At 41.0% G+C, this 26236-nt stretch overlaps 1 protein-coding gene across 1 annotated transcript in view; it reads right to left on the reverse strand.

Moving 5' to 3' along the window:
• Nucleotides 1–26236, reverse strand: part of LOC126258544 (5'-3' exoribonuclease 2 homolog) — a 460812-nt gene that overhangs the window by 414696 nt on the left and 19880 nt on the right. The window contains exon 5 of the mRNA XM_049955650.1: nucleotides 408–570. Within this exon, the coding sequence (XP_049811607.1) occupies nucleotides 408–570 (163 nt within the window). The remainder of the gene's footprint in view (nucleotides 1–407; nucleotides 571–26236) is intronic.

Raw genomic sequence — 26236 nt, forward strand, 5'->3', positions numbered from 1 at the left:
TCTAAAAACTGCTGAAAAGAAAATAAAGCTGACTGTAAGGATAAATGTTTGCAGTACATATTTACCAGACACAGCCACGAGGAGGCAATACTGATCTGCAAAAGGTACTGAGTTAATTATGAACAGACATTAGACTACAGACAAAACCTATGAAATGATTAACTGAGTAACATACAGATATTGAAGCATAGTGTAATGTTTATGGCAACAACAAAAGTAATCCAGGAAGGAAAAAGCAGGTATTTTGAACTTTGCTGAAATACATCCAACAGTTCACAAAATATGATTCAGCAGTCACAAAATAAAAACTTGCATAATACAATATCTGTGACAATTAGTTTGTGCATGTAAATACATTTATTAACTGTAGCTGACATACTAAATGTGAGGCTCACAAGTTTTCTTACCTCTTTGTCTTCTTATATAATCCATGATTTTGTGTTCACCTTCACCAGGAACATTAGCATCAGACAATATTACTTTAATGCCCTTCCAGCCTGGATTATTGTTAAGACGATCATGTATGTAGTAATGAAGGCATGTGGATAGTCTAGCCATAAATGGTGTGCCCTGAAAAGGAAGATTTGTTATGGGAGAGTGCTCGGTTGACTAAATGGCAGACACTTTTATTAACTATTTAGAAGCTAAAAAAATTGAGAGATCACTTACTATTACAGATGATCCTATCATGCTCTTCAAAGTGAACAAAAGCGAAATAAATCAAATATTTAACAAAACAAGCACAATCTGCTCCAAGATAAGACAATTTCAGTTTTTGTTACAAACAATGTTTATGTGATCTTTACCTTTGTGCATGAGTTCCACTTTTGCTAAAACATGAACCAGACATTGAGGTGCCTACACTGTGGGAGGTATGCGCAGCTTGTTCTTCGTGTACAGGTCTACACCCCGTGGTTGTCGTGGTCTATGTGTCTTCATTTGCTGCCCACAACCCCTCCTTTGGCATTTGCCAACACACAGTTAACACATTGTACTAGTGTCAAATATTCATCATCACATCAACCCCTTCATGTATTTGCAAAGGTGTGTCACATCCAAGGGTTGCAAGTTTCCCTAAGTGAAATTCCCTGATATTTCCCTGATTTTCACACAAGTTTTAGCACTTTCCCCTGACAAATTCTGAGATCTCAAGGGTAAGTAAAGACATATGTAGACAAACAAATTTAAGTGCAAAATCTTAAGTAGTAACATCAACATCTTTTGTAATAAATTGTATTTAGATGGCACCAAATCATACACTTGTTTCATTAAGACCATTGTTGTTACTTTATTTCAATAAAATGAAACACATTTGGTGACAAAATACGCATTTCCTTGGATTCACAAGACAGATTTAAAATATCTTCACTAATTTCAGAAATAACCTCAGAAAAAAGTAGGCCTCTTGAAAGAAGTGTATAAGGCAGGTAAGAGTTGTGTAAACCAACACTATAGGTGACCACCAATAAAATGTTGGTTCTACTATGTTCGTTATTGTCGGTTATTACCCACTGTGTTACGTCTATTATTTTACAGGTATTGTGTGATTTATCTCTTGAGAAATATATGAGCACATAGCATACAAACCGCCAGTGACTGCCACAATTTTCTTCTTCTTATCGTCCATACTTTCTAATATATAATTTATTTTCGAAGTGCCAAAATGTACTACAATCAATAAAATGTCTATAGAGCACCACATTGTAAAATGTACTTGCAGTGAAAGTTGCAATTCCTGAAATCCATCGCCCGTGGCCTCTGACCTGCCAAGGAGCAACATAGTCCTGGGTCCACGGACACACCGGGAAAATCCACCGCATTATGCCACACATAAACAGACCCGGATTGCAGGCAGATCAATGAGACCAGATAGAATGGGCAGGGGTTGCACATTAGTGGAAATAATGGGCTTCAGATCAGCAGGCCTGATCTGTTAGAGATATACCCACAGAAATGGTCTGCGGTTTTGGCCTGTCGTGTAAGTCCACTAGTGTGGCCAGCTACTCACATGTCACAGACACCATGTTGTTGAAATGAGACCGCAGTGATCATTCCATGCAACAGATAACTTGTGCGAATACTCTGAGAAACAAAAATAATGAGGATAGGTAGCAACTCACAGTAAAGATTATCGCTGAGCCACAGACAAGCGCATAGTTGTAAGGGTGTGTTTGTCTTTTCTAACTTTTCAGCCATAACCTTTGTCAGAAAACGAGAGCACACACACATTCACACAATCACTAAGACACAACTCGTGCACACCTGACGGCCATCTCTAGCCACTGCATCAAGAATATCTGAGGATCACATCCAAGCAAGCCACTCCTCACTTCTCCCTGTCTCTCATTGGTAATTGCTAGGCTAGCAGCAAGAAGTGGTGGCAGCCCTGACTGCAAGCTGAGGGGAGTGTTACAAACGGGAGAAATGGTAAGAATGAGGGAGTAGGGAAGTGGTGCATGTAAGCTGTGCCCAGCCAGCAACGATGTATGACATCCCAGTAAACAAACCATTTTATCTAACAAAACAAAAACAAGTTTTTTTTCAGCAGTTTTTTAAAATTTCCCTAACACATTTGAAATTCCCAGATTTTCAGAACTTGTGGCAACCCTGACATCATTGTATCTTGGTTAGTGGTTGATGTTATGGTACAGTGCCTAACACCTTTTGGAAATCTAGGAAAATGTCTTCTACCTGTTCTTTGAGTCTATTGTTTGCAAGACATAATACACAAATAAAACAAATAGTTATTCGGAAGAGTGGTTTTTCTCCTGAAACCATGCAAATTTTCAAGAGAATCTTTTTCCTCCAGAAACTTTATTATGTTTTAGCTAAGAATATGCTCTAGGATCCTACAAAACAGACTGGTATCAATGATATTTACCTATGATTCTGTGCATCCAATCTTTTACCTTTTTTTGAAAATGGGAATATTCTGCCTTTTCTCCTTCACACTAATACTCACTGTACAAGAGCATCTCAACAAATAAGAGATGGAGGAGCTCATACCACAACATATTCAACATAAAAGCTAGCTAAAATATCATCAGAGACTGGTGGGGTCTTGTTCGCTTTAAGGAGTCTTAACTGATTTTCCATATAGGGGGTGCTAATATCAATAAAACTTTTTACAGCAGTTAAAAATATATATATATGTTCTGCAAAATTACATTTATTTGGTCATGGATTGACTTTCAATTTCTTAGGCCCTCTTCAGGTGACAATACAACAACATTAAGAAGTGTTTCGTAGATAATATTAAACAAATACGCTGCCAAAAGAATTAGGGGAACACGTGTATCAACATCTAGTATATTACATCTGTTTTGATATTGGTGTTGCCTGTGGTCTTACTGTGTATCTTGCGATCTTCACTTTCAATGTATGCAACACCTGAACACATCTCCATCTATCAGGTGTTGGGCCTTACATTATCAAATGATCAGTCAGAAGGAAATGAGTAACAGTGTTTCAGTGTACTTTAATGAAGAGCATAGGTGACTGTTGTCATTTGTGGACATTGTATTCAACCAAGCATATGCAATGAGACATCAAAATGAAGTACAAGTTGCAAGGACAGTCAGTTTGATCCAAGAAGGATGGACTTTTCTGTCATGTTGCTGCAGATGCCAATGTCTCTCCACCTGTCATCCACAGGTTGTGAACACACTATGGGTAGACAGATCAGTACACAAGGTGAGTTGGACAAGGTTGTTGATGTATTACGACCCCCTATGAAGACCAATATCTGGCAATCTATCTGTTGCAGCATTGTACGGCTGATGCCAGAGCGCTGAAAGATGATCTCAGAAGGGTCACTGAAGCCAGTGTGTCAGATTGGACTGTAAAGGACAGATTACGAGAAAGGATCTTACGAGTCATATGTCCTGTACCAGTATCCCAACATCCTGTTGTCCACATTTGGCCAAGGTCCTGTGATAATGTGATCAACCATCAGTCTTCACAGCCGTACGTATCTTGTTGTCATTCATGGTCACCTCACCGCCTGGCAGTAGAACATCAGACAGATTTGTTGAATACATGGTACCTATGCATATGGTGGTGGCACTGAATTCTTCCTCATGCACAATAATGCCATTGCCCATGCAGCAGGTGTCACCGCGAAAGTTTTTCAAAGCCAGTACACTGAAGTAATGGAAATGCCAGAGGTAAGTTTGACCTAAACGCCACTGACCACGTGTGGAACATGCTTGACAGATGCATTGTGGACATCCTCTTACACTACAGACTCTCCAAGAACTCACTGAAGAATAAGGATGGATACCACAGGATGGCCTTCATAGACTTGTACAGAGCTTGACATGTATATGACAGTTGGAGATAAATGCCCATAGAAGCCATATACATTACTGAAGCTCTGAAAGTACAATAAAAAGCTCCCAGGATGATAGGATGAATGATTGACTCCAGTATGGTTTCAACACCTGATTGGATATTTCAGTTCTTGTTATGTAAATGAAGGAGGACATAATTATGTTTTGTTGTGTAATTCATTTGGGAAAGGTAAAGATATAATTTGGTATCACATCCAGTTCTCAATTATTGCTCAATGGAGTATGGCAGGTGCCCCAAGCCATGTTCTCCTAATTCTTTTAAGTACTGTATATCTTACTGCCATACAAAGAGAAAGTTTTCAATCAGATCACCTGATGTTTCCAGAATACAAATGTAATGATTAGTTATCAGACAACCAACCTTTTAAGATTCAAGTTAAGGCACTACACCAATACAATAAAATCCACACACTCTGGTGGCTACAAAATTACACAGGAAATGTAAAAAGCTTTATGCAGAGTAGGTGGGTTGGTACTCTTGAGAGATGAGTTACAGAACACACTCAAATAAGAAGCAATAAAACTGCTTTCAGTGTACATCTGCAAATGTTTCAACCCTCAATAGTCGCAATGATCAACAAATGATAGTTTTACATAGGCCGCCTAAAAGTCACCTGTTCAAAACACTTAAAGAACTTTGTGCAGCATTATCAGAGGTACATTATCAGAAAGGTAAGACGTGGTTGCTGAACAGGAGCAGCAGCCTTTTCAATAGAGGATGACTGACTGACTTGCATCATAACTTTGGCCAACATGGCCTTCCTACACTGGGACTAAAAATGGCTAGAAGAAAAGAGAAACTATAGCTATTATATTTCCTGAGGGCAAGCAGCTTTACTGTATGGCATTCATCTCAGGACAAGCCGAGATAGTGTTCATGTCTGGTCAAGCAGATGGAAATGGTCGAGAGGCGGCACAGCTACACCAAAGCAAGTTCCCTCACAGAGACCAAGCACATCACACGAAATTTCAAGCCCTTTTTGAGCATTTGTGTGATCACGGGTCCTTTCAGAAAGACAAACATGCAGGAAAGCAGCAGACTGTACGTACACCAGATTTGGAGGACCAGGTCGTACAGGACATTGCGACGAACCCTACTACAAGCTCTGGGCAAGCGGCTCACCAACATGCTGTAATCCAAAGTGCAATTATGTGTGAATGCAGTTATTGCACCCCATGGTGCCCACTTTGAACATCTGTTGTGATGTGGATTCAATACAACTCTGTATTGGGTTCTGGGATGATTTGTTGTTGTTGCATTCACACTGTCCATTTGCAGACACATGTTCATAGGAAATTTTTTTCCCTTCATTTATAGTATGAATCCATCCCTGCAGTTTGTCAGTTATATTAATGTTTACCCCGTATTCTGGAAGCAAAATCAAACAATTTAAACTCCAGGTTGGAATAAAAACAATATTAAGAAAAGCAAAGATTGCTACTACTGTACAGATGGTCCAACGAGTTGCAGACAGGCACAATGAAAAGACTGTTACACATTATGGCTTTCAGCCAATGCCTTCTTCAGCATAGAAAACACATGTTTTTGGCTAAACACTCTCACAAGCCACGATTAATGAGCAGATGCATTGTCGTGATGCAAACGCTATGGATTGTTTTTAAACAATTCTGGACGTTTTTAGTGTATTGCTTCTCGCAAACGGCGCATAACATCCAGGTAATAATCCTAACTGACCGTAAGACCTTGAGGCAAAAATTAATGACGCACTACACCACGGCAACTGAAAAGAAAAAAAACAGTGAGCAAAACTTTGACATTCGATCAAACTCGGTGTGCTTTTTTCAGTCTTTGCTCTCAGGGATGCTTCCATTGGGATGACTCGGCTTTGGTTTCGACATAATAACTGTAAGCTCATGTTTAATCACCAATTATGACCCTTTTGAGCAAATAAGGATCACCAATGACGTCATTCAAGAGCTCCTGAGCGATGCTTCGATCAAAATTGAGAAGTTTTGGAACAAACTTTGCTGACACACGTCTCTCATGTCCAAACATCCGAAAAAATTGCATGGCACGAGCTGACCAATATGCCAACATCCTCAGCAACTTCTCTTACGGTAATTCAACAATTTTTCAAAACAATTTTCTTTACAGTTTCGACGTTGTCATCTGTTGTTGATGTGCTAGGGCGTCCGGAGCGAGGTTCATCATTGGCATCTTCTCGGCCATTTTGGAGGAATTTGTACCACTTGTAAATGTCAAGATTTCAAGTGTTTTAGAGCACTTGATTCCATTTTTTACACAAAATTTGATGCAAATTCTTTGCTCCATTTTTTATAACAATATAACATCACCGAACACACTAAAACACGTCTAACCTTTCTATCTGTCAAAAACAAACGAAGTATGCTGTACACTTGAAACTGTGAACATATGTCCGGGACATGCGTACCAACATAAGAAAAAAAAAATTGATCGATAATCGAATGTACGCTGCCCACGCAATTTCAAAAGTCACCTTACTTTTTGAACAGCCCTCGTATGTAGACTACAGACTTTGTTCTGGGGAAGAGGACCAAACAGCAAGATCAACAGTCCCATTGGATTAGGGAAGGATGGGGAAGGAAGTCAGTCTGCAATTCAATGACTCATCTTTATGGTGAGTATCTATCCTTTTCCTAGCATTGTTAATATTCCAACCTGGAGTGTCCACTATTTATTATATTGAATGTAATTTACAAAAGAAGAAAAATAAAAAGGCTGCCAAAAGGAAATACAGATGCCTAAAAAATGAGATTGATGAAGTGCAAAATGTCAAATCTGGAATGGCTGGTGGAGATATCCAAAGCTGCAGAAGCATACACGACTTGGGAAACACATGTGTTACTCATATGACAGTTAAAGAAACCTTTTGAGAAGAGGGAAGAACTTTTATGACCATCCTGAGCTAAAATGGTAAGTTAATATTGGGTTGGTGCATAAGCTTGTAGTGTTTTTCCATAAGTTTCAAACACACAACAAAAACACATACCAGAGGCTTTAGTAAACAATAATATATTCTCCTTCATTATTTACAACAGTCTGCCTCTGCTGGGGAACTTTTCAATTCGGCAATTGTAGAGATCCCATTATTTTGAGGTGAAGAACTTGTCGAGCCGCTTTCGGAGCACATTTTATCCGGAACGGAAGTTCCACCAAGGCTGTTCAATAGCGAGAAGAAAAGGTAAAAATCTGAGAGTGCAAGATCAGGTGAATAAGATGGGTGTGGAATGATTTCCCAACCCAACTTCCATATAATGTTTTTTTGTCTGTCTAGTAGCAGGCAAGCAGGTGTTATCACAGAGTAGCACCACTTCACACAGTATTCCTGGTCGTCATTCTTGGACTGCATCTGCAAGACTTCTCAGTTGCTCACAATAACACAGGTCTACAAAAAAAATTTTGAAAGTTGTTTGAAATTTGATAAATTACTTTTATGTACTTTTCAGTGCTGATTTCAAAAATGCAATCCATTTTTTTCTATCATGTCAGGTTTTCTCACAAAAAAGGGAGTATTTTTGGGTATAATAACAACATTTAAGCAATTTATGACATTTTTTCCAACGTCCATGAACCATGGACCTTGCCGTTGGTGGGGAGGATTGCGTGCCTCAGCAATACAGATAGCCGTACCGTAGGTGCAACCACAATGAAGGGGTATCTGCTGAGAGGCCAGACAAACATGTGGTTCCTGAGGAGGGGCAGTAGCCTTTTCAGTAGTTGCAGGGGCAACAGTCTGGATGATTGACTCATCTGGCCTTGTAACACTAACCAAAATGGCCTTGCTGTGCCGGTACTGCAAACGGCTGAAAGCAAGGGGAAACTACAGAGGTAATTTTTCCCGAGGACATGCAGTTTTACTGTATGGTCAAATGGTAAAATATTCCAGAGGTAAAATAGTTCCACAATCGGATCTCCAAGCAGGGACTACTCAGGAGGACGTTGTTACCAGGAGAAAGAAAACTGGCATTCTATGGATAGGAGCGTGAAATGTCAGATCCCTTAATCGGGCAGGTAGGTTAGAAAATTTAAAAAGGGAAATGAATCGATTAAAGTTAGATATAGTGGGAATTAGTGAAGTTCGGTAGCAGGAGGAACAAGACTTTTGGTCAGGTGAATACAGGGTTATAAATACAAAATCAAATAGGGGTAATGCAGGAGTAGGTTTAATAATGGATAAAAAATAGGAGTGCGGGAAGCTACTACAAACAGAATAGTGAATGCATTATTGTGGCCAAGATAGATACGAAGCCCATGCCTACCACAGTAGTACAAATTTATATGCCAACTAGCTCCACAGATGATGAAGAGATTGATGAAATGTATGATGAGATAAAAGAAATTATTCAGATAATGAAGGGAGACGAAAATTTAATAGTCATGGGTGACTGGAATTCGATATTAGGAAAAGGAAGAGAAGGAAACGTAGTAGGTGACTATGGATTGGGGGGAAGAACTGAAAGAGGAAGCTGCCTGGTAGAATTTTGCACAGAGCTTAACTTAATTATAGCTAACACTTCGTTCAAGAATCATGAAAGAAGGTTATATACATGGAAGAGGCCTGGAGATACTGGAAGGTTTCAGATAGATTATATAATGGTAAGAGACAGATTTAGGAAGACATTCCGAGGGGCAGATGTGGACTCTGTCCAAAATCTATTGGTTATGAACTGTAGATTAAAACTGACAAAACTGCAAAGACATGGGAATTTAAGGAGATGGGACCTGGATAAACTGACAGAACCAGAGGTTGTAGAGAGTTTCAGGGAGAGCATTACGGAATGATTGACAACAAAGGGGGAAAGAAATATAGTAGAAGAAGAATGGGTAGCTTTGAGAGATGAAATAGTGAAGGCAACAGAGGATCAAGTAGGTAAAAAGATGAGGGCTAGTAGAAATCCTTGGGTAACAGAAGAGATATTGAATTTAATTGATGAAAGGAGAAAATATAAAAATGCAGTAAATGAAGCAGGCAAAAAGGAATACACACGTCTCAAAAATGAGATCGACAGGAAGTGCAAAATGGCTAAGCAGGGATGGCTAGAGGACAAATGTAAGGATGTAGAGGCTTATCTCACTAGGGGTAAGATAGATACTGCCTACAGGAAAATTAAAGAGACCTTTGGAGAAAAGAGAGCCACTTGCATAAATATCAAGAGCTCAGATGGAAACCCAGTTCTAAGCAAAGAAGGAAAGGCAGAAAGGTGGAAGGAGTATATAGAGGGTCTATACAGGGGCGATGTTCTTGAGGACAATATTATAGAAATTGAAGAGAATGTAGATGAAGATGAAATGGTAGAAATGATACTGTGTGAAGAGTTTGACACAGCACTGAAAGACCTAAGTCAAAACAAGGCCCCAGGAGTAGACAACATTCCATTAGAACTTACGATAGTCTTGGGAGAGCCAGCCCTGACAAAACTTTACCATCTGGTGAGCAAGATGTATGAGAGAGACGAAATATCCTCGGACTTCAAGGAAGAATATAATAATTCCAATCCAAAGAAATCAGGTGTTGACAGATGTGAAAATTACCAAAATATCAATTTAATAAGTCACGGCTGCAAAATACTAACATGAATTCTTTACAGACAAGTGGAAAAACTGGTAGAAGCTGAAATCGGGGAAGATCCGTTTGGATTCCGTACAAATGTTGGAACACATGAGGTAATACTGACCCTACAACTAATCTCAAAAGATAGATTAAGGAAAGGCAAACCTATGTTCCTAGCATTTGCAGACTCAGAGAAAGCTTTTGACAGTGTTGCCAGGAATACTCTCTTTCAAATTCTAAAAGTGGCAGGGGTAAAATACAGGGAGCGAAAGGCTATTTACAATTTGTACAGAAACCAGATGGCAGTTATAAGAGTTGAGGGGTATGAAAGGGAAGCAGTGGCTGGGAAGGGAGAGAGACAGGGTTGTAGCCTCTCCCCGATGCTATTCAATCTATATATTGAGCAAGCAGTAAAGGAACCGAAAGAAAAATTTGGAGTCGGTATTAAAATCCGTGGAGAAGAAATTAAAACTTTGAGGTTCGCCGATGACATTGTAATTCTCTCAGAGACAGCAAAGGACTTGGAAGAGCAGTTGAACGGAATGGACAGTGTCTTGAAAGGAGGATATAAGATGAACATCAACAAAAGCAAAACGAGGATAATGGAATGTAGTCAAATTAAGTCGGGTGATGCTGAGAGAATTAGATTAGGAAATGAGACACTTAAAGTAGTAAATGAGTTTTGCTATTTGGGGAGCAAAATAAGTGATGATGGTCGAAATAGAAAGGATATAAAATGTAGACTGGCAATGGCAAGGAAAGCGTTTCTGAAGAAGAAAAATTTGTTAACATTGAGTATAGATTTAAGTGTCAGGAAGTTGTTTCTGAAAGTATTTGTATGGAGTGTAGACATGTATGGAAGTGAAAATGGATGATAAATAGTTTGGACAAGAAGAGAATAGAAGCTTTCGAAATGTGGTGCTACAGAAGAATGCTGACGATTAGATGGGTAGATCATATAAGTAATGAGGAGGTATTGAACAGAACTGAGGAGAAGAGAAATTTGTGGCACAACTTGACAAGAAGAAGGGATCGGTTGGTAGGACATGTTCTGAGGCATCACCAATTTAGTACTGGAGGGCAGCATGGAGGGTAAAAATCGTAGAGGGAGACCAAGAGATGAATACACTAAGCAGATTCAGAAGGTTTCAGTAGGTACTGAGAGATGAAGAAGCTTGCACAGGATAGAGTAGCACGGAGAGCTGCATCAAACCAGTCTATGGACTGAAGACCACAACAACAACATAAAATTTTATCTTATTTATAAATCATGTTCTAAACTACATTTCCAGTACACTTCCATTTCTCTTTAAGCTCATAAGTTCTTATAATAACACTTTAGCTTGCTGTCGAAGCTTCTTTTATTGCTTTTCCAGCTGTGGACACATTGAGGATCATCTCTCTCTTTATCATCCAGCAGTGGTCTGCTATCACATTGATGTTACATCTTCCTTGATGTCTTATTTCCATTTCTTTGATGTCTTAGTGGAATTTTTCACCCTGCTCTTCACTTACATCATCAAGGTTTGCAAGGAAGTAGTCAAGATGTTAGTGGAGAAAATGAACTTTAATGCTTCTTGAAGTTGTCGAGCATGTCTGGGACCATTGTCTTGTAGTTATGAGACAGCTTAGAGACAGGAGTGGAACGACACAAAGTGTTGTTGCGAAACAAGCGTCAGGTGCGTCCGCAGATGACTCATCTTCGCCCCCCGCTACATGTTAACAGGTGAGTGGAGCATCAGAGGGCAACGGCCCAGCCTAGCCGAACAGCTGTTCAAAGAGAAGCCGCTAGCAAGGCGGCAGAATTAGGTACAAACATTGTCGTATGAGCTGGTGAATACATTACGAGTGGTAATTCCGTGGCGAAGGAAATAGTAGATGGAACAGTGGATACACAGAGAGGTGCAGTTAGCAGTGTTAGCAATGAAGTAAATGGCGAGAATGAATTAGCAGAAGTAAGTGATTGGCGTGTGCAGATCGACAATCTGTACAAGGGCCTCAAGCAATGTGAGTGGGAGGATTTTAATAAGGAATATGAGGCAAGGAGGTTAATTAGTGAAAAAGGAAATAGTAGGGACATCGATAAGGTGACGTGGCCCAAATTTGAAGAGGAGAGAGTAAATAGCGCCGTGCAAAGTACGCGTGCTGCCGATAGGACGATGGTTAAAGATAGGAAGGAATTGGAGGATGAAATCCTAAGCATTGACGAGGAAGTAACTTCTGTTAACGATCTGCCAATAGTACAAGCTGTTACCGAAAGGCACCGTGGGGAAGGGGCAGCTAATTACCTAAGAGTAACTGAAGTCCACGAGGATTACACTAAATATGAAGTAACAGTGGATGTGAGTAAAGCTGATAATGAAGTCGTTTTGCCTAAAGAGAATATTGAGTTAAAATCAAAGCCTGACGAAAATGCAGAGGAAGAACTTGGTGCCTGTCTCAGAAAAGCTTTTATGTTAGAACCTGAAAGCGATCCAGAATGGTCGGATTCGGACGATAGTTCAGATGACGAGTATTTCGGTACTAGTGAAAATAATGGGAATACAGCTAATTACGATATTGTACCTACTGATGACGAAGTTTCAAAACAAAACCCAGGTGTTGAGACTGAACACAGAAAAAAGGAACCACCTGACGACTCAGTGTTTATTTTGCAAAGAGTTCAAGTAAGTAAAGACTTTGAACTCCAGAAACCTAGAAAGCCACCAGATATAAATGGTTCACAGGTCAGGAACGTATCTTGGGACGATGTCACAGTCGACCAAGGTGTATTGTGGAAGAAAAAAAAAAAAAAAAAACAGGAAGGGGCATGATTTAGAGTCTGGGGCAGATTTATATTGGACTTTGAGAATGTCATGAACACATTACATCATGAAACTACTGGGTTCCCACCGGAAGAAATTTTGTTAGGCAGCAGAAGTAAAAGTTTAATTGAGGAAAAACTAGAGTTTCCATCTTGTACAAGCTTGGGGTTGAGTTAAAAGAAAGAATTAGTCAGAAAAAGGACAAAGCAAAAAGCTGAATCTAGATCTAAAAGACACGATAAAAACCAGAAAGTTTCAAAATTTAAAATTGAGGATTATGTTCTTTTAAAAACCCACGAAAAATCTAGTGAACTGAACCATGAAATTTCCAAATTTAAATATATTTATAATGGACCGTATATAATACAGAACATTCCACACGATAATGCTTACTACCTGATCTACCCAAAATCCAAGAGACCTTTAGGTGTAAGAAATGTTGTGGACCTGAAACTGTATGTTCCTAGGAGTGAGTGACCTAAGTACAATCAGAAAGCAGTCTGCAGTAAATGTGCTGTATCTAACGATGAAATTATTTTATTCTAAATGTAACAAGTATTTGTAAATGTATGTATACCAATGTCAGTGTGCTAATGTACTTATGTGAGTTTCAGATTACCAAAGGTACTATAAATGTAAAGATGTATGGAGAAAAGGGCTGAAAAGAAAGGGTAAATGCTGCAAGCCAAATAAAAGATGGGACTGCCAAACACCAAAGAGGGCAGATACATAGTCAAAGGAGAATTGTAAGTGTGGTGCAGATGATGTGATAAAATGATGCGAAATGGACTGCCCAAATCTGAATAATAGGCAGCAAATAGATGTAGTGATTTTTCTAAATAATATTGTGTGTTTATTAGGAAATAAGGAAATGACTGCTATTCAATGCAAGCAGTAACAAATTGTTTTATAGTGTATATAGGTATTTGTATATGCTTTGTAGTTAAGTGTTTGTGTTCCAGATTTTGATTTTATTTCTCTGAGAAATTTAACATTGATAAGTGATTTGCTATTTAAATCATGTTGTGATAGGAGGTTGGACTGTGCCAAAGGCACTTAAGTAAATGATAGGTAAATGTTCCTGACATATTAAAAAGTATAGACCTATATAATGTGAGTGAAAGGAAGTTTTGTAATATAAAATTTTAGGATGGTACATTCACTCAAAGATTCAGAACCACTGTATAGATATAAAGTTTAGTGTTCCCATCAAATTTGCACTTAGTGAAATTTACTGGAAACAGGGGCATGTGTAACAACAACAACGCTGTACTATTGTACAAATAAGTAATTTTTTTCTTCTGATTTTTCGATAAACTTGAGTAATTGATGTTCTGATTTCATTTCTTTTTTGTTTCATGTCATTGTGTTAAGGAAACTGTAAACAAGTTTCAATGTGCAAATTAATGTTTATGTCAAATGTCAAGTAGTATTGTGATTGAATTGAAATGTAACAAATTTTGGAACTGTTGTAAGATGTTTAAAATTGTAAATGTGCGTCTGGTCCATACGTAGGCAATGTGTTAGGATATGTAGAATGCAAAACCTCGGGTGAATACCCTGTCTGTAAGGGAGCGGTAAAAGGTGGATGGCAGGCAAGCGCGGGAAAATGCACGCGGGCGTTGTACGGCACAACGGGCTCAGCAGTAGTAGTTGGAGTTTGGCATTGGTCTGAGCAACACCTTATGGAGCGAGGAGGCTCTCCTGGAAGACGTAGTTTCACTGAGCCTCGGGTACGCCATTCCAACGCCCGCACAGCATGGCAAAATTCCATAGGCACTAAATGGAAAGTATTGCGACGCTATGAAGAAATAAAGTGCCGATACGTCAAGAACCATAGCTGTGGTTGTATGTGTGCTCTGTGCCTCGCCATCTCGCCGCCCGCCAACCGCCGCATCGATACAAACAGGTTGAAACTTTTAGTACTGTATTCGTTTGGACCAGAGAGTGAACTATTCAATAACAACTTAAATTTTACCTGAACTTTCCTATCACTGAATTATCCTCACAACTAACCTAGATAGGGTCCTTTCCAAATGTTGTGCAATCCGAGTGTCCCAAAATGAAAAATTAAATTTTGTGTTAATAATAATTACTTGCAGACCTAACTATGTTAGAATGGTGTTTAAAGAACTGTTTTGTTAATGAACCAGTAAATGAATAATGAAGGTCTAACGAAGTTGAAAGATAACTTTAATATTGATATAGTAATGAAGTTTAATTATTTCGAGACAGATATAAAGGTATTTAAATAAGCACGAAATAAGATAAAAAGAGTAGTAACTCATATACTGGAAATCTTGAACGCATGATAATTTCAGTAATCAATTTTTTTTAATATAGTAATCATAACAGTTCCAGGGTCCCCCCCCCCCCCCCCTACCCCTTTTTATTCATTTGAATTCTGAAGTGTTCCACATTGGTTTGACCAGCAAAAGTTAAAGTCAATATATAAGTCAAAATTTATCAGTGTTTTATCTTTATAAAAATTGACATTTTGTGTGTGGCTCGAAAGTGCTATTTCTAGGGTAACCTATGCCCGATTTTAATCAGATCTATAGACAGTACGAAGTTTTGTAGTATACATTATAGTGTAGTGTTATGTATTCATGGTTTTTCCATATCAGTACAGAAAGTGAAACTATCAGTTCAATAGATTTTCTGGTTCTAAAATTTACTATATTATGCAGTGTTACTACGTGTTGTTTTGCATGAATATAAACCAACTTGTACAGGGAAGAAACTCAGTTAATGCCTAATTAGGCTGGTGACCGTATTATTAACAAATTGGTAGCATCTTCTGTGTTGCTTTTTGTCCGTCATGACGTGTAGTTGCATTTCGGACTTACTTGACGTATCATTGTTATTACAGAGTGGGTGTAAGTCTGATTTGCCACCATTCAGGTACACGCGGTCAATATCTATACAAAAATCCTGTCTCGTAAGGTAAACCCCCCTCACTCACTCACCATAGTACAGGCTTTAATGAGTATTGTGTGCCCGAAGCGCACGTTACAAAGGGCCAAGCTTTTTTCATGTAGTGTTGCTTTCTGCCTCTACTGTCCCATTCACAGAGAAAGCAAGAGAACTTTGTATAGCCACTTTGTTGACAAAGCAGCACTGAAATCACTTTTAAATCACCTCAGAGAAGCAATTTGTAGTACACTGCACCACCACTGTTCCACCAAATGCATAGCATTATCTTTGTGGATTCGCACAGATATTTTTATACAGAGTTGCTGCTTTGTTTGTGTTCAACCATTCCTTTTTTTCCCTTATGTTAGCATAAGGACACATTTCTCACCACTAGCGACAATACAGGATAGGACTGGTCGGTGTCGTTCATGAGCCAATTGATTTTTACGATTTTGACTTAAAGCAAGCAGAACCCATACACCCAATTTTTAAACTAAGTAGGCTTGGTTGACTGGTTGATTCGGCGAAAGCGACCAAACACCGAGGTCATCGGTCCCATCAGTTTGGGGAAGGATGGAGGAGGAAATTAGCCTTGCCCTTTGTATTAGTGAAGGATGAGGAAGGAAGTCGGCTGTGCTCTTTCAAAGGAACCATCCCAGCATTTGCCTTAAGCAATTTAGAAAAAACACGGGAAACCTAAATCAGGATGGCCAGACCCGTGTTTGAACCGTCTTCCTCCCGAATGAGAGTCCAGTGTGCTAACCACTGCGCCACCTTGCTCAGTACCAGTTGAACTAAAAGGTGGCAGGAATATATAGAATAGTTATTACAGGTAGAGAAGAGGAAGTGGATGAAGATGGGATGCAGGATGCAATATCGCAAGATGAACTTCACACTGCACTGAAAGACTAAAGTTGAAACACAACACTGGAATAGGCGATATCCCCCGAATTACTGATATACTGTAGTGCTGCCCAACTTCACCCATCAGAGGTGCTGGGCCATAACAAAGCAAAGAAGACAGTGATGATTTGGAAACAATCATGGCTTATGAGGACTTTATAATCAGTAACATTCCTGCAGTGGATAGGAGACTAAGAGACCCTATCAACAAGCATTTACAATACTATAGCAATGAAAGTTTTATGGAAAAGAGGAAGTCACAGAGTAGTTTGAACAAATACGGTGTTACTACCCAAATAACAATCAACTGTAACTATAAGAGTTGTAGTCAGCAAATTCACTGGCCACTTCACTTCAACAGTTTCCCCCTCAAAGCCAAACATCATTGTTTTTTAACATCCTGGCAGATTAAAACTGTGTGCCAGACCGAGACTCGAACTCAGGACCTTTGCCTTTCGCGGGCAAGTGCCCTACCATCTGAGCTACCCGAGACCGGTTCGCAGGAGAGCTTCTGTAAAGTTCGGAAGGTTGGAGACAAGGTACTGACAAAAGTAAAGCTGTGAGGACGGGGCGCGAGTCGTGCTTAGGTAGCTCAGATCATAGAGCACTTGCCCACGAAAGGCAAAGGTCCCGAGTTCGAGTCTCTGTCTGGCACACAGTTTTAACCTGCCAGGAAGTTTGATATCAGTGCGCACTCCGCTGCAGAGTGAAAATCTCATACTGGAATCATTGTTTTTATTTCCAAGGCTCTCATGTGTCCAGCCAGATGCGATCATTGAAGTCCCACACTTCAACAATCGCATCTAGCTGGACACCCAACAGACCTGGAAACAACACATAAGCCGGGAAAGCCTCTCATCACACATCATTGTTTTTGTACTGTGTTGATATCTGAAACTTCCCTTGTGACAGATTGTGCTGTTGTGCCATTCACAATGACAGCTACAAGTAAATGTGTTATTTAATTAGTTACACATTCCATAGAGCATTTGAACAATTCTATTATCGAAATATGGTATAAGTCAAGTTTACAGGACATGTACACATGCTTAGTGTTAACATAATTGAACATTTTTTTTATCATGCAATTACTTGTTTTCACCCTACAAGGCTTTAGAAAGAAATTTGTTCACATAATAGAAGGACATTGATTTATACTAGAACAAAACATCAACAAAATTCCTAGTTTTGAAGATCACCAGTACCTGGTTTTAAGGTAAATAAATCGTGCAATATTGCTATGGTACTTGCACATGAAGTTCAGGCAAATCTTTATTGATCAGAAGAAGCCCACTAATCTGTGGTGCTTTAATGGAATAAAAAGCTGCCAGTCACCTAGAAGGACCAAAAGAATTCCTGGATGCAGACAGGAACTTTTATAGAATGGTGTGATAACTTGCAAGTTGAAATTATATAAATGTTTTGCTGTTGACTGATAATACTCAAGTCATCCTTCAGAACTATATACTTAAAAGAGAAAATGGAAAGCTTTTTTTTCTTCTTTTTTCTAACATTACTTCATTCCTCCAACTGATGGAAAAAAAATGTCATTGGGACATTCCAATATTATTAAAGAAAAGCATTGCATAGTACGGTATTAATCAGGGGCGAATATGAAAATAGTTCAGCAACTGTCCGAAGAAATAGTCTACAGATTGCTGTACATATGTCTGCAGAAGCCTGTGATACTATCAAGTACACTACATGAACAATAGCTTGGAATAAGCACCTTCCTTCTGAGGGATGTATCACTGCACATGAAGAGCATGAGTGTGCTCCCTGCCACCATTGGATAAGCAGCTGCGAGCAGCAAGTCATATACTCTTAGATCACTTATTTGTTACATAGTTTAATTCTTAATTTCTTTGCGTGTTTTTGGGTACTTGCATTGTTTAATTCACAAATTTCGGGCGTATTATAGTATTTGAGAGTTGTAGCATCGCATTTTAGTACCTGAATAGTGTAAAATCGCATAGCCTCCCTGTGCCGCCGAGCAGTGTGTCACCAGTACGCAAGCAGTAGCATTACTGCATTTACTAGGCAATGTTGTATTTTAATAACCATTTAAATTTTGTGTCGAATTGTTTGTACTCTCTGTAGATTAGCTCAGACATTCTTTGCACAACAGTATTATCATGGATAGGGCCTGCGACTGCTGTATTCGGATGCGGGCTGAGTTGGCATTCCTTTGCTCCCAGCTTCAGGCAGTGTTGGCTTCTGTCACACAGCTTGAGGCTGTTGCCAATGGGCATCAATGTGAGGATCCGGACAGGGGTTTGTCGGGGCCGGCCAGCTTGTCCCACGCATCCCCCGATCAGGATACAGCTGTGGCTGCCCAGGATACTGCTCACATTGAGGCTGACCCCTCACCCATGGTAGAGTGGGAGGTGTCTCGAGGTGTGGCAGGGGGCGAAAGACATTCCGGAGAGCTGAACAGAAGGGCTCTCCTGTTTGTCTGACGAACTGGTTTCAGGCTCTGTCTCCGGCTGATACTGATCTTCGGCCGGAAATGGCTGCTTGTCCTGTTCCAGAGGTTGCCCCTCAGTCTGCAAGATCCGGGCAGTCGCAGAGGGTGGGCTTACTGGTAGTTGGGAGCTCCAACGTCAGGCGCATAATGGGGCCTCTTAGAGATATGACTGCAAGGGAGGGGAAGAAAACCAATGTGCACTCCGTGTGCATACCAGGGGGAGTCATTCCAGATGTGGAAAGGGTCCTTCCGGATGCCATGAAGGGTACAGGGTGCACCCATCTGCAGGTGGTCGCTCATGTCGGCACCAATGATATGTGTCGCTATGGATCGGAGGAAATCCTGTCTGGCTTCCGGTGGCTATCTGATTACGTGAAGACTGCCAGTCTCGCTAGCGGGATGAAAGCAGAGCTCACCATCAGCAGCATCATCGACAGGACTGACTGCGGACCTTTGGTACAGAGCCGAGTGGAGGGTCTGAATCAGAGGCTGAGACGGTTCTGCGACCGTGTGTGCTGCAGATTCCTCAACTTGCGCCATAGGGTGGTGGGGTTTCGGGTTTCGGGTTCCGCTGGATAGGTCAGGAGTCCACTACACCCAGCAGGCGGCTACACGGGTAGCAGGGGTTGTGTGGCGTGGACTGTGCGTTTTTTTTAGGTTAGATGCCTTGAGCAAGTACAGAAAGGGCAACAGCCTCAAAGGGCGCGGGGCAAAGTCAGAACATGCATTGACCAAGCAGCCATCGGTATTTTAATTGTAAACTGTCGAAGCTGCATTGGTAAAGTACCGGAACTTCAAGCGCTGATAGAAAGCACCGAAGCTGAAATCGTTATAGGTATGGAAAGCTGGATGAAGCCAGAGATAAATTCTGCCGAAATTTTTACAAAGGCACAGACGGTGTTTGGAAGGATAGATTGCATGCAACCGGTGGTGGCGTGTTTGTCGCTGTTAGTAGTAGTTTATCCTGTAGTGAAATAGAAGTGGATAGTTCCTGTGAATTATTATGGGTGGAGGTTATACTCTACAACCGAGCTAGGTTAATAATTGGCTCCTTTTACCGACCTCCCGACTCAGCAGCATTAGTGGCAGAACAATTGAGAGAAAATCTGGAATACATTTCACATAAATTTCCTCAGTATGTTATACACTCCTGGAAATGGAAAAAAGAACACATTGACACCGGTGTGTCAGACCCACCATACTTACTCCGGACACTGCGAGAGGGCTGTACAAGCAATGATCACACGCACGGCACAGCGGACACACCAGGAACCGCGGTGTTGGCCGTCGAATGGCGCTAGCTGCGCAGCATTTGTGCACCGCCGCCGTCAGTGTCAGCCAGTTTGCAGTGGCATACGGAGCTCCATCGCAGTCTTTAACACTGGTAGCATGCCGCGACAGCGTGGACGTGAACCGTATGTGCAGTTGACGGACTTTGAGCGAGGGCATGTAGTGGGCATGCGGGAGGCCGGGTGGACGTACCGCCGAATTGCTCAACACGTGGGGCGTGAGGTCTCCACAGTACATCGATGTTATCGCCAGTGGTCGGCGGAAGGTGCACGTGCCCGTCGACCTGGGACCGGACCGCAGCGACGCACGGATGCACGCCAAGACCGTAGGATCCTACGCAGTGCCGTAGGGGACCGCACCGCCACTTCCCAGCAAATTAGGGACACTGTTGCTCCTGGGGTATCGGCGAGGACCATTCGCAACCGTCTCCATGAAGCTGGGCTACGGTCCCGCACACCGTTAGGCCGTCTTCCGCTCACGCCCCAACATCGTGCAGCCCGCCTCCAGTGGTGTCGCGACAGGCGTGAATGGAGGGACGAATGGAGACGTGTCGTCTTCAGCGATGAGAGTCGCTTCTGCCTTGGTGCCAATGATGGTCGTATGCGTGTTTGGCGCCGTGCAGGTGAGCGCCACAATCAGGACTGCATACGACCGAGGCACACAGGGCCAACACCCGGCATCATGGTGTGGGGAGCGATCTCCTACACTGGCCGTACACCACTGGTGATCGTCGAGGGGACACTGAATAGTGCACGGTACATCCAAACCGTCATCGAACCCATCGTTCTACCATTCCTAGACCGGCAAGGGAACTTGCTGTTCCAACAGGACAATGCACGTCCGCATGTATCCCGTGCCACCCAACGTGCTCTAGAAGGTGTAAGTCAACTACCCTGGCCAGCAAGATCTCCGGATCTGTCCCCCATTGAGCATGTTTGGGACTGGATGAAGCGTCGTCTCACGCGGTCTGCACGTCCAGCACGAACGCTGGTCCAACTGAGGCGCCAGGTGGAAATGGCATGGCAAGCCGTTCCACAGGACTACATCCAGCATCTCTACGATCGTCTCCATGGGAGAATAGCAGCCTGCATTGCTGCGAAAGGTGGATATACACTGTACTAGTGCCGACATTGTGCATGCTCTGTTGCCTGTGTCTATGTGCCTGTGGTTCTGTCAGTGTGATCATGTGATGTATCTGACCCCAGGAATGTGTCAATAAAGTTTCCCCTTCCTGGGACAATGAATTCACGGTGTTCTTATTTCAATTTCCACGAGTGTAGTCTTAGGTGGAGATTTCAATTTACCAGATATAGACTGCTACACTAAGATGTTTAGGATGGGTGGTAGGGACAGAGCATCGAGTGACATTATACTGAGTGCACTATCCGAAAATTACCTCAAGCAATTAAACAGAGAACCGACGCGTGGAGATAACATCTTGGACCTACTGATAACAAACAGACCTGAACTTTTCGACTCTGTAAATGCAGAACAGGGAATCAGTGACCATAATGTCATTGCAGTATCCCTGAATATGGAAGTAAATAGGAATATAAAAAAGGGAGGAAGGTTTATCTGTTTAGCAAGAGTAATAGAAGGCAGATTTCAGACTACCTAACAGATCAAAACGAAAATTTCTGTTTCGACACTGACAATGTTGAGTGTTTATGGAAAAAGTTCAAGGCAATCGTAAAATGCGTTTTAGACAGGTACGTCCAAGTAAAACTGTGAGGGACGGGAAAAACCGACCGTGGTTCAACAACAATGTTAGGAAACTACTGCGAAAGCAAAGAGAGCTCACTGCAAGTTTAAACGCAGCCAACACCTCTCAGACAAACAGAAGCTAAACGATGTCAACGTTAGAGTAAGGAGGGCTATCCGTGAAGCGTTCAGTGAATTCGAAAGTAAAATTCTATGTACCGACTTGACAGAAAATCCTAGAAAGTTCTGGTCTTACGTTAAATCAGTAAGTGGATCCAAACAGCACATCCAAACACTCTGGGATGATGATGGCATTGAAACAGAGGATGACACGCTTAAAGTTGAAATACTAAACACCTTTTTCCAAAGCTGTTTCACAGAGGAAGACTGCACTGCAGTTCCTTCTCTAAATCGTCACATGAACGAAAAAATGGCTGACATCGAAATAAGTGTCCAGGGAATAGAAAAGCAACTGCAATCACTCAACAGAGGAAAGTCCACTGAACCTGACGGGATACCAATTCGTTTCTACACAGAGTATGCGAAAGAACTTGCCCTCCTTCTAACAGCCGTGTACCGCAAGTCTCTAGAGGAACGGAAGGTTCCAAATGATTGGAAAAGAGCACCGGTAATACCAGTTTTCAAGAAGGGTCGTCGAGCAGATGCGCAAAACTATAGGCCTATATCTCTGACATTGATCTGTTGTAGAATTTTAGAACATGTTTTTTGTTCGTGTATCATATCATTTCTGGAAACCCAGAATCTACTCTGTAGGAATCAACATGGATTCCGGAAACAGCGATCGTGTGAGACCCAACTCTCTTTATTTGTTCATGAGACCCAGCAAATATTAGATACAGGCTCCCAGGCAGATGCTTTTTTCCTTGACTTCCGAAAGGCGTTTGATACAGCTCCGCACTGTCGCCTGATAAAGTAAGAGCCTACAGAATATCAGACCAGCTGTGTGGCTGGATTGAAGAGTTTTTAGCAAACAGAACACAGCATGTTGTTATCAATGGAAAGACGTCTACAGACGTTAGAGTAACCTCTGGCGTGCCACAGGTAAGTGTTATGGGACCATTGCTTTTCACAATATATATAAATGACCTAGTAGATAGTGTCGGAAGATCCATGCGGCTTTTCGTGGATGATGCTGTAGTATACAGAGAAGTTGCAGCATTAGAAAATTGAAGCGAAATGCAGGAAGATCTGCAGCGGATAGGCACTTGGTGCAGGGAGTGGCAACTGACCCTTATGTCCATTATAATTATCCGGGCTGTTATGCCGTGGTCAGTTGATGAATTCTGAGGTGATTCCCAACGTTTCGTCTCCGACTGCGGGAGACATCTTCAAGGGGGTCCGTAGCTTGATGGAAGGTCCAACACACACACTGGCTCGCTACTGAAAGTTTACATTTTAGTAACTGACCCTTAACATAGACAAATGTAATGTATTGCAAATACATAGAAAGAAAGATGTATTGTATGATTATATGATAGCGGAACAAACACTGGTAGCAGTTACTTCTGTAAAATATCTGGGAGTATGCATACGGAACTATTTGTAGTGGAATGATCATATAAAATTAATTGTTGAGTATTGCTCATCAGTGTGGGATCGGTACCAGGTCGGACTGACGGAGGAGATACAGAAGATCCAAAGAAGAGTGGCGCGTTTCGTCACCGGGTTATTTGGTAAGCGTGATAGTGTTATGGAGATGTTTAGCAAACTCAAGTGGCAGACTCTGCAAGAGAGGCGCTCTGCATTGCGGTGTAGCTTGCTGTCCAGGTTTCGAGAGGGCGCATTTCTGGATAAGGCATCTAATACATTGCTTCCTCCTACTTACACCTCCCGAGGAGATCACGAATGTAAAATTAGAGAAATTCGAGTGCGCACGGAGGCTTTCCGGCAGTCGTTCTTCCCACAAACCATACGCGACTGGAACAGGAAAGGGAGGTAATGACAGTGGCACGAAAAGTGCCATCCGCCACACACCGTTGGGTGGCTTGAAGAGTATAAATGTTGATTTAGAAAAGCTACGAAACAGCCAATATGTATCTGAGCTGACTAAATTCATTAAAGAATCTTCAGCAGAATGTGATCAAGAAAATATTCACGAGTGGCTCAAATGTGATGATGATTATGGCGGTGACCCTGGCCATTAAGTATTGTCACATGATGAAATAACTGCTAGTGTAATCAACTGTCAAAATCCTAGAAATGATGAGGAGGAGCATAAAAACAATAAATGTGCTGAAAAACGACCATATTGAAGAGACAGCTATGTGATGCTGTCCTAATGTTGTGTTTAAAATGTCTACTAGATTTAGAAAGAAAAAAATGATGAAAATAGACTGCACACCAACTTTACTGGTCATTTACAACTTTTCAAACTTAGCTATGTAGTCAGTTCTTTTGTAATTTGCAAGATTTGTGACACAAAATATATATGTACAGTTGTGTGTGTAACTCAGTGCGAGTCTGATTCATATTCCTATGAACACTGGTACAACACAATTTCATAAAAGACTAATTATTGGCAAAATCTGTTATCAAAACCCTATTACACATAACTGATGATCTACTGTACTGGCAATACAAAGTTGAAATTTCAATAGAGCTCAATTTACTTACGAAAGCAGCGTGGATTCATAATTGTTTGACCATTAGAAATGGAGAGGAAACAGGAATCCATCATTGCCTCCAGAAATTGCAAAATGCAGAACACTAAAACAGCAGTCAATATAATGGCCAAGTATTTTAACTCCTACAGAAGAACTGATAGCAATGCTCTCAGTGTATCATGGAGGCAAGGAATTTACATGAGACTTTCATCTCATCAGAATTTTCAAAATGACCATGGTCATAAGTTAGAGCTGATTTATTCAAGTAAACCAACAAATGGAATTTATTAACATCTGATTCCTGTTCTAATCCAGAATTTGGGCTGTTGTAATTTAACAAATGTCCAACATTGTCAAATATTTTAAGTTTACATTTCCACATTGTCATAAACCACCAGCCGAAGTGGTGAGTTACAATACGACTCATTTTAGACCATTCCTTACACAGCTTTTGAAAGAATGCTCATTCAATCTTAAAAACAACTTGACCAAAATTTTTGAAAAGCGATGTTTTTATCAAAGCTGGGATAAAAGTAATTGAGTCTTAAAAATATTGATAACTACACAATTTTACAAAGCAACTTTGCCTCCCACAGGTACTTTCAATGGGAAAACTGGTACAGGAATCAGCTGGAACCAAAAGTGCCAGACACAAAAAACTTCTTATACATGAGAAAAAATAGATTAAGCAAAAAATATTATTATGAAACAAGTTATCAGCCGAGAGATCTTCCACTGTTAAGAAAGAGACAAAATATGTATCATGAACATATGCAGATATAGATGTGAAGAAAAAAAAGCAGTTCGCCACATTATTATGTCATTGAAACAGATGATGCTGAGGTTGAAGATGGGTTGTTAGGAAAGGAGTTTACATCACTGAACAAAGAACATAAAAAAACTCTGAACAGGTCCAACAGCCAACTGTTAAGACAACCCCAAGTAAATGAGAAACAGCAAAACATAACATGGGATACTCAGTAAACACACAAAATATTTCATAAAACTACGAATAAATACATTTGTCTGAAAGCAAATGTTATTGTAACATAAATGCAGAGCTCTGAAGCCCAGACACCGTTTCACAGGAAGGTATATTCAGAACCAAAGAAAGCTTATTGAGGAAGCTGATAAAATGGAAAAAGCTAACTAGCACCTCTGATGGGTGAAGTTGGACAGTACTACTGATCCGGCTAAGCTTCTTCAGGAACTGACTAAACAAGAATAGCAGAACGAAAGAAGTCACCACCACACAATGATGGTACCCAGCTGCTACAATGTTATCTCCTTGGGGGGTGAGGATGCTGCTGTTGGAGTAATACTGGTGAGAAGACTCTCATAAATAACTCCCCCCCCCCCCCAAATCAGACCATCATTCTCAGACATTTTCCAATGCTTGTCAGTGTCCTCTGTACATGATCGTATCCAAGGTGTGTATGTGATACTGACCACTGCCATCTCCATCAGGTACTGAGTTCGAGATGGAGACCACTGCAGTGCCATATAAGGTATCCAGCCACCTACCAAGGACCTTGTCTCCAGTAGGAGCAGGCAACTGCCTGAGCTGGAGACCATAAGCAGGCGACTTCTTGATGAATCACCTGCTGAGTGACTACCACCTGCT

The sequence above is a fragment of the Schistocerca nitens genome, chromosome 1 (genome assembly GCF_023898315.1).
Source record: "Schistocerca nitens isolate TAMUIC-IGC-003100 chromosome 1, iqSchNite1.1, whole genome shotgun sequence".
Classification (NCBI taxonomy): domain Eukaryota; kingdom Metazoa; phylum Arthropoda; class Insecta; order Orthoptera; family Acrididae; genus Schistocerca; species Schistocerca nitens.